Below are 14733 nucleotides of genomic sequence, written 5' to 3'. Positions count from 1 at the left end.
AGTGTTTTATGCTGAGGGTGGTGAGGCACTGGCACAGGTTGCCCAGAGAGGTGGGAGATGCCCCATCCCTGGAAACATTCAAGGTGAGGTTGGACGGGGCTCTGAGCAACCTGATGTAGTGGAAGATGTCCCTGCTCATTGCAGTGGGGTTGGACTAGATGATCTTTGAAGTTCCCTCCCAACCCAAACCACAATTTGATGATTCTGTGCCCACTGAGCTATAGCAACTGCTCTTCTGCCCCCATGTAGAAGATGTGGTGATGCGGTTCAGCCTGATTCCCTGTGAGGAAGGTGAACTGAAATTATTTTGTGACCATCACAGAAAAGATTTGCCCAAGGACCATTACTGTGGTGTGGTGGATGCAGGACAACTGGAGTCAAGCTACCACATTAGTTGTCTTGGGATTTTGGGGGGAACATGCCCAATTTGGGGGCTCTCAGCATGACTCCCTCGGCAGGAGGAAGGAGGGCGAGGACCGGCGTGCATGGGCAGCACAGCCATTTCATGGTTTGGCTTTCCAGGGGAGCAGTGGAGAAGCAGAAGCGGTTTGCCTCGTCTCTGCGGGCTGGCTGAGGATCCACGTGTCGGCCAGCTCTCGTGGCACGTTGCTTCTCCATTTAACAACTCCCTGGCTCGGCACCTGCACCCTAAGCAGGTAACTCCTGCTCGGTGGGAAAGGCTGGATTTTTTTTTTAGTAACTCCATCCCACTCAAAGCTTTTCTGCCAGCTCCAGCTGCCGTAGCAAAAAGCTCTGCTCCTTTGGTAGCCTGCCTTGATTTTTTTTCAAGCTGCCTGCATCTGTCAGGCCAGTTAGCGAAGAAGTATGATACCTTTCAGGTTAATGATGTATTTTCGTAAAAATGTTCATTGGCACTGAAATTACTAGTGCAGAAAAAAGCCCCAGCTCCCAAACACTTTGATATTCTGCTAACTATTATCTACCTGCAGTTAATACTGTTTTATTGCTGACGCTCAGCGATTCTGTATCTGCGCTGTGCCTGCGTTCATCAGCCCGGGCTTTCTAAGGCTTAGCACCAAGGAACTACGTTTTTCTGGTGGCTAAAATAATTTTTTTAAGTAAAATATTCCTGCAAAATAACATGTGCATAAGAAACCAAATTGCCCTGCTCAGAGTCAGGGAGTTTAAGAATCAAAGCAACATAGTATAGATTATATTATAGATTATAGATCATCCCTGGAAACATTCAAGGTCAGGTTGGACGGGGCTCTGAGCAACCTGATCTAGTTGATGTTCCTGCTCATGGCAGGTGGGTTGGACTAGATGACCTTCAAAGGTCCCTTCCAACCCAAACCATTCTGTGATTAATTTAATTTTTTTTTTTTTTTTTTAAATTTTAACAGTGGGAATGAGATGGGAATCGTCGTCTTGGGGGGATTTTGCACTAACGGGGGAATTTTGGTTCTTGGACGTGTTTGGATCTGGAATGCCGGCACGCCGGAGCGGTCACCCAGGGGTGAGAGATTTGGGGAGCAGAGCACCTCAAGTGCTGTAGAGCTGCTTCCAAGCGCCTTGCTCTCGCTCTTCTAGGGTAGGCTTGGGCCAGGTCTCCAAAACCTCACCGAGGAGTGGGAATCTGAATTGCCCTTGCTCTGTTAACCTGAAGCCTCAGGTCCGGTTAAAGCTGATGCTGCTTGATCTTCCTGTGCATAGTTTGCTCCTTCTTGGAGGGTTCAAGAGTTAAAAAAAAAAAAAACAAACCCTCCAGCTTCTTCCCCCTCCAGTGACATGGGAGGTCCTTGCTCTGAGCCGTTTCTTTCTGACCGAGACGCCCGCCGAATCGATGCGGGCTTCTGACCCCATTACGCTCTGATACAGAAAGATGCTTGCTTGGCTATTTTTCCCCTTGTAACTGCAGTTATCAATAAATTCCAAGTCATTTTAAGTGTAAAATGCTTTTTGAAATTTAAGCTTCTCCTAATCGGATTGGCTCGTGGCGTTAATTGCTGTGGTGTCAGGAGGGATACAGAGGAGGCTTTCTGGAGTGATGTCTGGATGAGGCATGGGTGATATTGAGCGATGGGTCACTCAGCAAGCAACACTCAAGTTGCCCAAGAGCCTCCGTGGCTCTGAGGCCACATTAACCTTAATGATACAAACTCTGGCTCATTAAAACCCAACTTACATCGCAACACAAGCGCTGTAAGCCCTCCGATGGCCCCTATGCCTCAGGGTTGTTGTTATGAACCATCATTCTGCATCACAGCCTGAACCTCGCAGGGGTGGGAGGTTCATCATACCGCCCGTGCCCGGGGTCCATCAGGAGGATGCTCTTGCGCTCCTTGCATGGGGAGGTGACCGACAGCATCCCCCGAGCATCCCTTCGGTATTCCCTACGTTCAGCCCAAAAAAGAAAAAGGGTTTCCAAGGAGATGGCGCTGCCGTGCATTAAATACGCGGCAACTGGTGCCACGACAATTAAACCGATGGGGCGCGTGGTGGAAACAACTGAAAAAGATGAGTCGGAGGACCTGAACAGCGGGATGTCCTTGCAGAGTTTCTACAGCAACGATGCGAGGCGGGTGTTTGTTCTCTCCCGGCTTTCTCGACGCATCTCCGATCCCGTATTGCTCTGGGGTGGAGGAAGGAATACATAGCATCGTCGCTGTAGGACCGAATCTCCTTCCTAGGGAAGCTCAGGGTGAGGATCCTCTCCTTAAATAGCAAAATAAGGCATCTGCGACTTGAATTTCAGTTGATTCTCGTGGGCTTTTGAATAAAGTTATGAAGTTAAACTAAGTCCAGGGTTCATTTCAGCTGGCTTTGCATTTTCAGAAATCTAATCTGAGCTCCTTTTCTGGGCAGTGCAGGGAAAAAATGGATTTTGGGTGAGTCTCGGGGCTTTTTGGAGCCTTTCCTTTATGATGAGGCGGAGGTTTTCTAGACAGCACCGTGAGTCTGAGGCTCCCTGGGCACCTTCCGCTCTCCTGCATCAGTTATAAATCCCTTTAACCCAGCAGCAATAAGGTCTGCACTGTCTTGGACCATACTCAACGAGCTATTTAAATTTAGATTACCGCACTGCACAGTGCTATGGTGAGATAGGTCTGAGTCTATTTGGCTACCGGAGCTTGCAGCAGACTTCTCTACTGCCCATCAAGGAGGTTTTTTGGCTGATGCAGTAAATAACGATGGTAATTCTGGGCCAAGACTGCATCTGGTACCCCCATTAGTTGTGCTGTACCTCCTAGCCAGCAGCAACACGTTGCCCACCTACCTGTAATCCCCACTTCTATCCCGTTGCGTCATACCTGGGAAGTATGTGTGGACTCTATTTTGGGCAAATACTCAGCAAGTTTCAGCCCTGAAGTTTGCATTTCTGGGGGAAAAAAATGCAACGTGGGAGTTTTTTGCAAAACTTAAGACAGGGTCTGGACTAAGACATGCCTTTATCGGAGCCCTGTCTCCTAGTCCCGTGGGTTTTTCTCTCCAAATTTGCTATCGCACGGGTACATCAGCGTCGCTGTCTTTGCCACAGGTCCAGCCTCTCCAGACACGTGGATTTTGTTTTACTTTCAGGCAGATGGATCTCGGATTTGTGTATCTGACGGAAGATTTTTGTTCTCCCGTTCTGCTGCCCAGCGCAGGGCTGAGGAGGGTGGCCCTTGGCTATCAATCTTCTGCTTTGCGAAGGTGCAGTGTATTAAGCTGCTTGAGTTGATGAATTACCCCAGTAAATTAAAAGACTGGGGAGGAAGGAGAAATGTGGACACTAAATTTCTTCTTCTCCAACAGCAGGGAAAATAATGATACAGAGGGAGAGGACCTGTAGCCCAGACACTGCCCGGCGTTATTAACCGGATCATTCACAGTGAAAACCAAGAGGAAATTAAGGGCTCTAGGACAAAAGGTCCTACATTTCCTTAACATAGTAACTTTTTCTTCTGAGGTGCTGCAGGCTTTTACCTTGGCTGGTTTATAGCCCATGATGATCCAGTTCTGTTGGGTCCAAACAGACCTTCATCTTTTTCAAGCTCCGTGGGGCTATTTTTATTCTATCCTAGTCTCTCCTCTCCTCTCTTCTCCTCTCCTCTCTGCTCCTCTCCTCTCCACTCCTCTTCTCTCCTCTCCTCTCTATTCTGTCCTGTCCTGTCCTAGTCCAGTCCAGTCCAGTCTACTCTATTTTTGCTTCCCTGTGATAACTGGAGCACTTGAGCTCTCGTTTCACCTTAGAGGAGCCCTGGATGAAGGATTTTTTATTCCTCCCTGATGCAGATAGCCCAATATCTTCTTGGTAGGAAGATCCAAAGCCCTGCTGAAGCAACTGCCCTTGACCCCGTGGACATTATTTTAAACCAAGGTGGTCAAAGAGAAGCATTAAAACCGGGAGCCGAGTGCTGACGTCGATCTAGGGGCAGAATCGTTTCAATGGGAAATGCTGCGTCGGTGCATCACGCTCAGACCCGAATTAAAGCCTTCAGTGGAAACGTGGAGCAAATATTTAACTCTGCAAAGCTTGAGTTGACCTCCAGCTGTACTGTCGTGATGCATTAAGGCTGCTCGTTAGGTCTGAGTTTTGCAGAATGAGACGAGGCATGGTATAGGATTTACGCTTCTCTGAGTGCTTTTAGTGTCTGTTCTGCAAGGAAAGGCTTTACTGCGGCTTTTCCTCTCTATGCCAAGAAGAGGTGGAGACGTTTTCATCGTTTCGGTATGTTTGTTCAAAGCTGGGAACCTCTGGCACCTGAAAAGCCCGCTCCTTTTTTTCAATCCAGCGGTTTAAATCGAGTTGGAAGATGAGCTGGACCAGCCAGAGGGCTTGGGGCCAGGCTGCCAGCGTCTCCGGCTGCCGGGGGGCAGGTAAGTGGCTCCCCGAGGAGTTTTTTTTTTCTTGCAAGTGCTTGAGCAAATTGGGCATTTCTGAAAACCCCACAGGGGACTCGCTCCCAGTGAAAGGCGGCGAGATGCGATCCGTCACTTGTCTGACTCACTGGATGTGTCAGTTTTAAATGCCGCCTAGTTTGATAAACTCTGCTTAGCACGCTGGGGGCTTTTTTTTTTTTCCTTATCTATTTCTATACCTTTCTTAACAGGCTTGTAAATGCAGACGAGGACAAATTCCAAGTAAGAAATTTTAGTTAATACGAACATCCCTTGTATCTTTTTACATAAGCCCACACAAAAATGAAGAATTTGAATAATATGCAGCTGCCTGTAAGCCTCGGGTATCCCCCGGATTAGCAAAAGGTGACACCTGCAGTGTTTGGGGTAATCTGAAAAATCGGTTACATTGTCTGTTCTTTGGGATTACGACTTCTTTTAATCCTCTTTTGCATTTCTAAGCTCCGTTTACTGCTTTATGATTTCGATAACCCCCTTTGCTGTGTTTCTGAGTGAGCTGGGTCACCATATTGGGCTGATGGTGCCTGGCCCTTAGCTCAGCAGGGGATGGGGCAACGGGCGGAAGGTTAAACCACATTTTCTGCTCCTTATTTTAGTGATGAGCTCCATACTCTATGCAGAGACCGACGTAAGACTGACTCCTAATTTAATAAAGGTGCACAGAGGGCACCCAGCAGTGTGCAGCTGATCGCTTCTCCCTGGTATCCAGTGATGGGATGTGTGGGAATGGTTCAAAGCTGCGCCAGGGGAGGTTTAGACTGGACATTAGGAAGCATTTCTTTACCAAGAGGGTGGTCAAACACTGGAACAGCCTTCCTAGAGAGGTGGTCGTTGCCCCAAGCCTGTCAGTGTTTAATTTTTATTGGACATTTGGACAATGCCCTTAATAACACGTTTTAACTTGTGATCAGCCCTGAAGTGGTCAGGCAGTTGGACTAGATGATCGCTTTAGGTCCCTTCCCACTGAAAATATTCTATTCTATTCTATTCTATTCTATTCTATTCTATTCTATTCTATTCTATTCTATTCTATTCCATTCTATTCTATTCCATTCTATTCCATTCCATTCCATTCTATTCCATTCCATGCCATGCCATGCCATGCCATGCCATTCCCTTCCGTTCTATTCTATCCCATCCCGTCCCATCCCATCCTATCCTATCCTATCCTATTCTATTCTATTCTATTCTATTCCGTTCCGTTCCATTCCGTTCTATTCTGTTCCATTCTGTTCTATTCCGTTCCATTCCATTCCGTTCTATTCTGTTCTGTTCTGTTCTGTTCTGTTCTATTCTATTTCTCCGCACGGAGCCCAGGACACAGTCAGGTCTGTTCAGTCCTCGCTGGCTCCATCCCTCCCACCGTCGGGTTTCGGTGTTGATGCAGCCTGTGGTTATCACTGAGTCGAGGTGTGTCGGGGCGGGTGGTTTGGGGAAGGTGCTGGAGGTGGGACGCAGGCGCCGGAGAGCTGGCGCCTTTGCCCAGGTGTTGAAATCGAGACGGAGGGAAGGGGTGTTGGCAGAGCCGCGCAGGAGCCCGGCGCCAGCACACCGGGATTTGTGCCGGGAGCAGTGCTGCTCCAGCTGGGCTGAAGAGGGTTGAAGCCATCGTCTTCAAGTCTTGCATGGGCGAATGCTGCCGGGCTTGGTTGTCTGGGCGGCAGCGCAGAGCTGCGGGGTGGTCTTGCAGAAGAAGTAAGTTCATCACCAGGTTGGTGCCTCCGGCTGGGCTCTGTCCCTCCGGTCTCTTGCCTTCCCCCTGCCCTTCACTGCCGATGTCGCGCCGAGCACGCCGCAGCCACCGGCTCTGTGCCCCGAAGAGTTCATACTGTAAAACGCATAGGGCTCGGCGTGGAAGCCGTGAACCGAGGCGAATGCCGGGGTGCTGTAACCCGGGCGTGTGTTTTAGCTGGCTTGCAGACTTGCTGAATTCCCCTGGGAGCTGAAAACCGGGGACTGGTTTGCAGCCCTTTGCAAATACTCTATTTAGTGTAAATAGCGCTGCAGGACTCGGCGTCGATGGGGGAGGAAGAAAGGGTTGCTGTCCCCACCCAAGCCGCCCTTCTTCTCCATCCTGCCTCCCCAGATACTGCGAGCGCTTGCTGCAAGCGTTGAATCCTAGAATCATAGAATGGTTTGGGTTGGAAGGGACCTTTAAAGATCGTCTAGTTGAAGTCTCTCTCTCTCTCTCTCTCTGTTTGTTCTCCTTCAGGCTGGAATGGGTGGAAATCATCGAGCCTCGAACCCGGGAGCGCATGTACGCCAACCTCATCACGGGGGAGTGCGTGTGGGACCCCCCCGCTGGGGTGCGGATCAAACGCACGAATGAAAACCAGTGGTGGGAGCTCTTCGACCCCAACACCTCCCGTTTCTACTACTACAATGCCACCACGCAGAGGACAGTGTGGCACCGGCCGCAGAACTGCGATATCATCCCTCTGGCCAAGCTGCAGACCCTGAAGCAGAACACGGAGTCGCCGAGGGCTTCCACGGAGAACAGCCCCGGGAGGAGCAGCAATGTCAGCAGGGAGGGCAGCACCAGCTCCTCCCTGGAGCAGGAGCTGGAGGGCAGCGAGAAGGTGCAGGAGCAGAGGTCGAGCCGTCAGTCAACCCAGTACGCCATAGTGAAAGAAGAAACGGAAAGGTAAAAGCAAGGCTGGCTCTGCCGGCACATCACAGGCGCGTGCGACTGAGCTCAGTGATGGGTTGGTGCAATAAAATTGCGAGTTCAGATACCCTGATAGTCTCCCAGTGCTGTGGAAGAGCAGAGAGCAGAGCCCTTGTCCTGCAGCTCTTTCTCTCTCTTGTGCAGAGGTATTTTATGGATGGCTCCTCTAGCTAGATTGCTCATGGGTCTCTGCACCAAGTCTTAAGAGAGTGGGTTTGCTCCTCCATAAAACACTCACTTCCAGGAGGAAGAGGTAAAAGCATGTGTGAAAGGTGTTTCTCCTTGTTAGGGGCAACTTAGATGTTCCCTGCGGAAAGGTACATTAGAGAAACAATTTCTTGTCCTCTGAAATACGTGGTTTTAGAGAGTGGCGTGGTTTTAAATTATTTCCCTGGATAAAATCTCCTTCACAAGGCAGCGTGATTCATGCTGCAACCATGGGTTGTCCCACTGGTCTATGCAGCTCCTAGCAGAGATGATTTCTCTTGTAAAGGAGAAGCTTCAAACTGAGCAGTGAGTTAGCGCTCGGTTTCTAAGGTCCAGCTGCCTACGGACAACGTACTGAGACGTCTGCATTGCTGCTCTGTGCGCTTTGTTTCATGCTTTTATGGCTTGCAAGCTGCAAATCAGGCGGTTCATTACTTAATATATTTGTATTCTCTTGAACGATGCCTCTTACAACGTTAATAACCCAACAGTGTCACTGGCGAGCAATCAGCAGCTCAATTTCTGCTCGCAACTAGTTCTGCTTCCTTACAGCTGGCACACAGAAACTGCGGCTGGGTGATCTCACAGCCACGCAGGACGGGAACAGGAACTCCCAGCTCAGCAAGTGCTTTCATGTGGGACCTCAGACGCAGCCTTGCCTCCGCGCGTCTAGCCCGTGAGGGTAGGCTTAATCTCCCCGAGCTCTTGGAAGATCCTCTGATAAAATCGCTGAGTGTGGGGATGGCATCTTTCCTCGCAAGGCAGGTGGTGTTTGGAGAGGTAGATAGTTTTGATGTTCAATCACAAGGATGCTGGGTGAGCTGGCTGTCGTTTGCTGCAGGCAGACATGGCTGCCCACGGTGGTCAGGTCTAGCTGGGTCTGTTCAGGGTACGCTGCCGGCTATTTAAGCCAGTCTTTGCTTACCCATCCCCAAAAATACCGAGCCTTGACCTTCGATAGGACAAGGCGTAATGGTTTTAAACTAAAAGAGGGGAGATTGAGACTAGGCATAAGGAAGAAATTTTTTACGCTGAGGGTGGTGAAACACTGGCACAGGTTGCCCAGAGAGGTGGGAGATGCCCCATCCCTGGAAACATTCCAGGCCAGCTTGGATGGGGCTCTGAGCAACCTGATCTACTTGAAGATGTCCCTGCTCATTGCAGTGGGGTTGGACTAGATGACCTTCAAAGGTCCCTTCCAACCCAAACCATTCTATGACCTGCTACAGGCAGCAGCCTACTGTACTCAGCCTGTCACCCCTACTTCTAGCTTGTGGCCTCAAGTAACATCATCCATCGGAGACTGCTTGTGCAGGCTGCGTCCAGCAACACGTAAATCCTCAACTGTAGGGAATACAAATTCCCTCTGGAGTAGGAACGCTTTGTCAAAGGAAACTACCAGTGTCCAGAATAGCCAGAACCCTCCTGCCCACCCCACGTCTTGCTTCGTTTGGCTGTCGCTGAGATGGAGAATATATTTCTCGCACCCCTTTGTGCTGGGCGTTGCACTGGTATAGCAAAATAATCCGTTTCTTGAAGAGTTTCAGGATGAAGACCAAGGGACTCTAGGTGGGCTTTGGAGCTGCGCTGAAACTTCTTGTCCTTTCTCCCAGGGCCCTTTTGTCGTGCTGGCTGGCCCACATGCGAGCAAAGATCTCTCTCTCCTATCTCCTCCCTCCCAGCGCCAAACATTTTCCTTGCCCAGATCTGTAACTCGACTTCGCTGCCCTACACCTCCATCCGTCCCACCCGGGTTCACCTCCCCAGCGCCCTCCGGGTTGCCCAATTCCTCCTTCTTCCATCCAGCTCAACGCTGCTGAGCTGCAAGTGGTTTATTGCCTTCCTGCATGTGCCCTGTCCCGGCATGCGTCCTTCTTGCAAGCTGCATAGATGATGCCAAGCATCAAGAGAAATAAGTGAGGTGCTGCCTGCATCATGCCCGGAGGGGTTCCCGGCACTTGCCTTTGCTCAACAGGGGGGTCCCATCTCCCATGCCTGAGTTTGGATGGGCGGGGAAGCCATTCCTGGGCACAAGGAATGGGAGCGACCACTGTTGGAGCCTGTTTTGAAGTGTGCAAACCAGAATCATTGGGTTTTGTTTCTAGGATTGCGGTTGCCATTTCATAACGTGCTTCCCTTGGGGGAGCTCTCCATGTTGCAGCAGGCTGGGCTCAGGGACTCCGTTTCTTTCTCAGGTATTTACTCCTGCAGCTCCATTTTTTATGCAGCGAGCACCTGGGATGGACTTTCCACCTCTCCCTGGTTGGCATGGCCAACAGCTCATCTCACGGCTGGCAAACGAGCTGCTTGGTGCTCCCAGCCCTTGGGCTGAACTGATCCCAGTTGCCCATAGGAACATGGTTTTCTCTCTCTTTTTGTAAACTCCCCATCACTAAGTCTTCTGCAGACCTCACGGCAGCTCCAGGAGGAACCTGGAGGTCAGCGAAAGGCATGGTCCTCAGTGCTCCCATGGGCGGTAGCAGCCCATTGCACCCGCTCCAGAGCTTTGTGAATCATAGAATCATAGAATCATCGAATGGTTTGGGTTGGAAGGGACCTTTGAAGGTCATCTAGTCCAACGCCCCTGCCATGGGCAGGGACATCTTCCACTAGATGAGGTTGCTCAGAGCCCCATCCAACTGGCCTGGAATGTTTCCAGGGATGGGGCATCTCCCACCTCTCTGGGCAACCTGTCCAGAGTCTCACCACCCTCAGCGTAAGAAATGTCTTCCTTAGTCTAGTCTGAATCTCCCCTCTTTCAGTTTAAAACCATTCCCCTTGTCCTATCGCTCCAGGCCCTCCGAAAAAATCTGTCCCCATCTTTCTTATAAGCCCCCATTAAGTATTGAAAGGGCGCAAGAAGATCTCCCCGGAGCCTTCTCTTCTCCAGGCTGAACAACCCCAACTCTCTCAGCCTTTCCTCATAGCAGAGGGGTTCCAGCCCTCGGACCATTTTTGTGGCCTCCTCTGGCCCCGCTCCCACAGCTCCATGTCTGTCTTGCGCTGGGGACCCTGGGGCTGGAGGCAGTGCTCCCGGGGGGTCTCAGGACAGCAGAGCAGAGGGGCAGAATCCCCTCCCTCGACCTGCTGGCCACGCTGCTTTTTATGCAGCCCAGGGTATGGTTGGTGAAGCAGGAACTTGTTCCCGAAGGAGCGTGAAGGGTTAACGGAGATTGAGTGGATGGGTTTTAATCTCCCTGGGCTTTGCTGCAGGAACACGTGCTGGATCAGTGGCTTCCTGGGCGAAGGTCCATTCCCCATAGCGCTTGCATGCTGGACCGCAGAAGCCGGTGTGGACACTGCGGGTCACTAATCCTTCGTGTCCTCCACCCACACGTTCTCTCTCCTTTTCCAGTGCTTGGGCTAGGCAGGTGTATTATGGGATGCAAAGCTGCTGGGTAGGGTGGGAGGAGGGAGGTCTGCACCTGGGTTCTCAAATAGAAAGGCTTAACCCATGGAAACCTTCTGCTAGCGGAGAAGAGCAAGCCAGCCATGGGGTAGATTTGCTCCTGGCTGCTGGAGGGCTGCATGTCCTTTCAGCCCCAGCAACTCGTAGTCTTGGACTTGCCGGGGGCCGGGATGGAGCGGATACCAGGTCTCCTAGCTTTAAAAATAAAAGAAAAATTAAAAAAAAACAGATGCCACTAGAGGGAGCAGATATTCCTGCTCAGTGGAGTTTCTACCTGCACCCCTGGAGGTGACACAACGGTTCTGTCCCTTCAGCTCAGCCAAACCGTGGCAGCGTCCCGCTCCAGTGGAAGCACAGTAAAGTCTCTTGACCCCCGTGTCCTGGCCGGACAAAATCATATTCCCTCGTTGACCTCCCCCTCTGAGCAACTGGACCGGGCATGCCGGAAAGCCTGGGAAGCTTTGCTGAGACCTCAAGGTCACTGGGACCCGTTAAGGGAGAAATTTCTGAACGCTGAGGAACCCTTGGAGGGGTTGAGGATGCTGCAGCGTGATCTGTCACCGCCACGCGTCCTCACAGCTCTTGCCACGAGGGAGGTCTGCCTGCAAAAACAACTTTAATCCCACCAGAAATGGGATGGTCTTTGCTGCAGCTGACTCAAGGGAAGGGGAGATGCTGTGGGTTGAAAGGGGAGATGTGGTTGAGCCTGGTAGGTGGGACACTTCCAGCAGGGATGGAGCGGATGGGAAGCTGCAGAAACATCGGTGTAGCACCGGCAAATGGTTAAATCCACGTGGAGTGGGTGTGGAAGTGGGTAAAGTACAGGCTGGCATGCAGGCTCTGCAGGCTGCTGGAGGCAGCTGCCGGGGATGCTGTGATGGGGTGTTTGCTCCCCGGCCCCAGGGATGGCCCGTAGCTGGATGACCAGAGGGGGTTTTGGATAAAACCCTGATTTCTATAGCGAAGCACAGATGAAGAAGGAGGGCTTGCTTATGCCGATGTGCGGGAAGGCTTCCAGGGATGCAGAGATTTCATCTCCAGAAGTGGCTGATGCTCTCAGGCCCAGGACAGAGAAGCCGAACATGAGCTGTGCAAATTAAAAATTGATTTTTGATTGCGGCGATAGCAGCTGCAAAGGGCAGAGCCGGTTCAGGCGTTCGTGCCTCAAGCTTCTCAGCATTTAGGGTATCTCCGCATTTTAGTGTTGGTTTCTGACCATGAGCAAATTCCAGGCACAAGCTGAAAAAAATATGTATTTCTATACAATATATTTGTTCTTTACCTGTCCGAGTCTTAAAGCTTAGGTAAGCTTCAGGCAAGGAGCGTTACAGCGCAGGCGAACCAGGCGTTTCTTGTGGGGCTTAAAATATCTGAAGACATGAAAACTTCTGCAGAAAGAGGCAGTTAAGTACCATGCCTCTTTATATCTGAGGCATGAATAGGAAGCCACTGGGCGGAGGTCAGACAGTTGCTGGCTCTCAGTGACCCCGTGGACGAAGCTTTTTTTATTTTACCCTCATCTTTTGCTTGTAAGCATTAAAGTATGTACCGCCATGGATGCCCTGGGTCAGCAGAGGTGAAATTTTTGACTGATAGTGAGCCAGATCTTGAGCTTACGTGATCTTTCAAGACACCTCCACCCCTGCTTTCGGTGACGTCTCTGATGCTGCGTGGCCGTCTGCCCACCGAAGTGATGGCTTTGACCTGGTGGGTGTATAAACGCTAGCCATGGGAGGTGAGGGTCAAACTGCTCTGTTTCAGTCTTCCTCGATGAAGAGCACTGCTGCAGCCCCTTGCTGTAGGGATCATGGAATCACAGAATGGTTTGGGTTGGAAGGGACCTTTGAAGGTCACCTAGTCCAACTCCCCCTGCAAGGAGCGGGGATATCTTCAACTAGATCAGGTTGCTCAGAGCCCCGTCCAGCCTGACCTTGAATGTTTCCAGGCATGGGGCAATCCAGGGATGGGATGACCTTCGAGGGCTGATTTTGGCAAGGCCAGACCTGCTGGGTGCAGCTCAAGCGCTTTCGAGGCCCCAGGGTGTTGGGGATCCCCCCCGGGACCACTGATCTCTCAGCACTCAAGGCTGCATCTGAGCCTTGCTGTCCATGGGCAGCCAAGGAGGGTCCCTGAGATGGGGCCGATACGTGCAACATCGGGGGGAGGGAGGGCAATTATTTGGGTCACCTCTGCATGGGACGGTTGGTGTTTCTGAGCCTTGAGCCTAACGACCCTGAGATGAGGATGGATCTGGGCATCACGTGGTGTGTTGGGGATGACAACTGGAAATGCTTCATTTGCATCAAAAGGAGGAAACGGAAGGGGATTATCTGTGAGGCTGGGGAGGGGGTGGATCTAGAAAACAGGGTGGTGTTGAGTAATCACCTTCAACCAGAGACGTGGTTGAAGTCTCCTTGGTAGGACAATTTTAAAAGATGTTTTTCCAGTTCTTGGTTTTGTTTCTTATAGAAGAACCAAGGCTGGAAGGGAGCTCTGGAAGTCGTCTGGTGGAACCTCCTGCTCCAAGTTCCATAACATTAAGTTAATTCATAATCATAAATCATTCATAATCATTTCAACAAGGTTTCTGGCTGAGTATTTCCCTCCTGAACTCGTCTGGTCTTAAAAGGGAGGTCAGGGGAAGTGGGCAAGTCTTGAGCAACTGATCTCCTTGGAGTTTGCTCTCGGAGATGACCCACACCCTGCAGTGATAAGAGGACTGAGGAACCGGAGCATCTGGTTTGGTAGGAGATGGTGGAGGCTGCTCCGAGTCCGTTCCTCATGTCCTTGGTGCAGCAGTGGACCAAGTTGGGGCTGGTCCCATCACATGTGTGCAGGTCCGGGATGCTGTCAGCCCCTGCATCCACAGGGAATGTGCTGTTGCCAATCGCTTGGGTCTCGCTGGAATTGCTTTACGCTGCTGTAGTGAGATGGGATTTGCATGTAGCTGTAATTAGCAGCTGGATCCAGCTCTGGAGACCATGGTAGGAAGCGCTGCTGTGTTGTCTCAACTCGGTGAGCTGGCGTCTGCTCATCTTCGGGATCTCAATAGCAGGTTTGCCTTGGTGGTCAGCAAAGGTAGAGCACTTCCCAGCAGGAATTTCTTGCTTATGCTGTCTTGCCCTAGACTTTGCCTTGCTTGTCTTAAAATGGTAACTTTTCTACAAAGCATAACATGACAGCTGTGAAATCTCTGAGCAGGCTGCAGGCGGCACGTCGCTGGGTTTTATGTCAGGTCACTGGGTTTTTCTACGCTGTCTGAAAGTGTCTGTGGTTATTGGTCCGTGCAGAGTCTTCCCGTTGCTCGAAATCCTTGGAGAAGGCTTCGGGGCGGGGGGGCAGACAGGACCGGCTCAGCGGAGCTCGTGCAGTCACCCACGGAGGATTCGGCTGTGCCGCCAGCAGGCAGCATCTCTGCCCCTGCTTCACCAGGGAGGGGTGACAAGCGGAGGCTTGAAGGACAAGCAGGTGGACCTTCTCTGACCATCAGGAGAGCTTTCCTTGGACCGCCACGCAGGACTCTTTGAGAACAGGGGGTCTTTACCGAAGTCCCATCTTGCTGTGAAATTGTGCCCAAGTTATTTCT

The 14733-nt window shown here is 51.2% G+C and overlaps 1 protein-coding gene across 1 annotated transcript in view; it reads left to right on the top strand.

The window, feature by feature from the left end:
* The window catches only part of ARHGAP39 (Rho GTPase activating protein 39), a 151956-nt gene that overhangs the window by 80316 nt on the left and 56907 nt on the right, over window positions 1-14733 (top strand). Inside the window, exon 2 of the mRNA XM_050892871.1 lies at window positions 7076-7507. Within this exon, the coding sequence (XP_050748828.1) occupies window positions 7076-7507 (432 nt within the window). The remainder of the gene's footprint in view (window positions 1-7075; window positions 7508-14733) is intronic.

This window comes from Gymnogyps californianus, chromosome 2 (genome assembly GCF_018139145.2).
Source record: "Gymnogyps californianus isolate 813 chromosome 2, ASM1813914v2, whole genome shotgun sequence".
Lineage (NCBI taxonomy): Eukaryota > Metazoa > Chordata > Aves > Accipitriformes > Cathartidae > Gymnogyps > Gymnogyps californianus.
The sequence above is the reverse complement of the archived record's forward strand: the minus strand, read 5'-3'. Positions and strand labels throughout refer to the sequence as shown.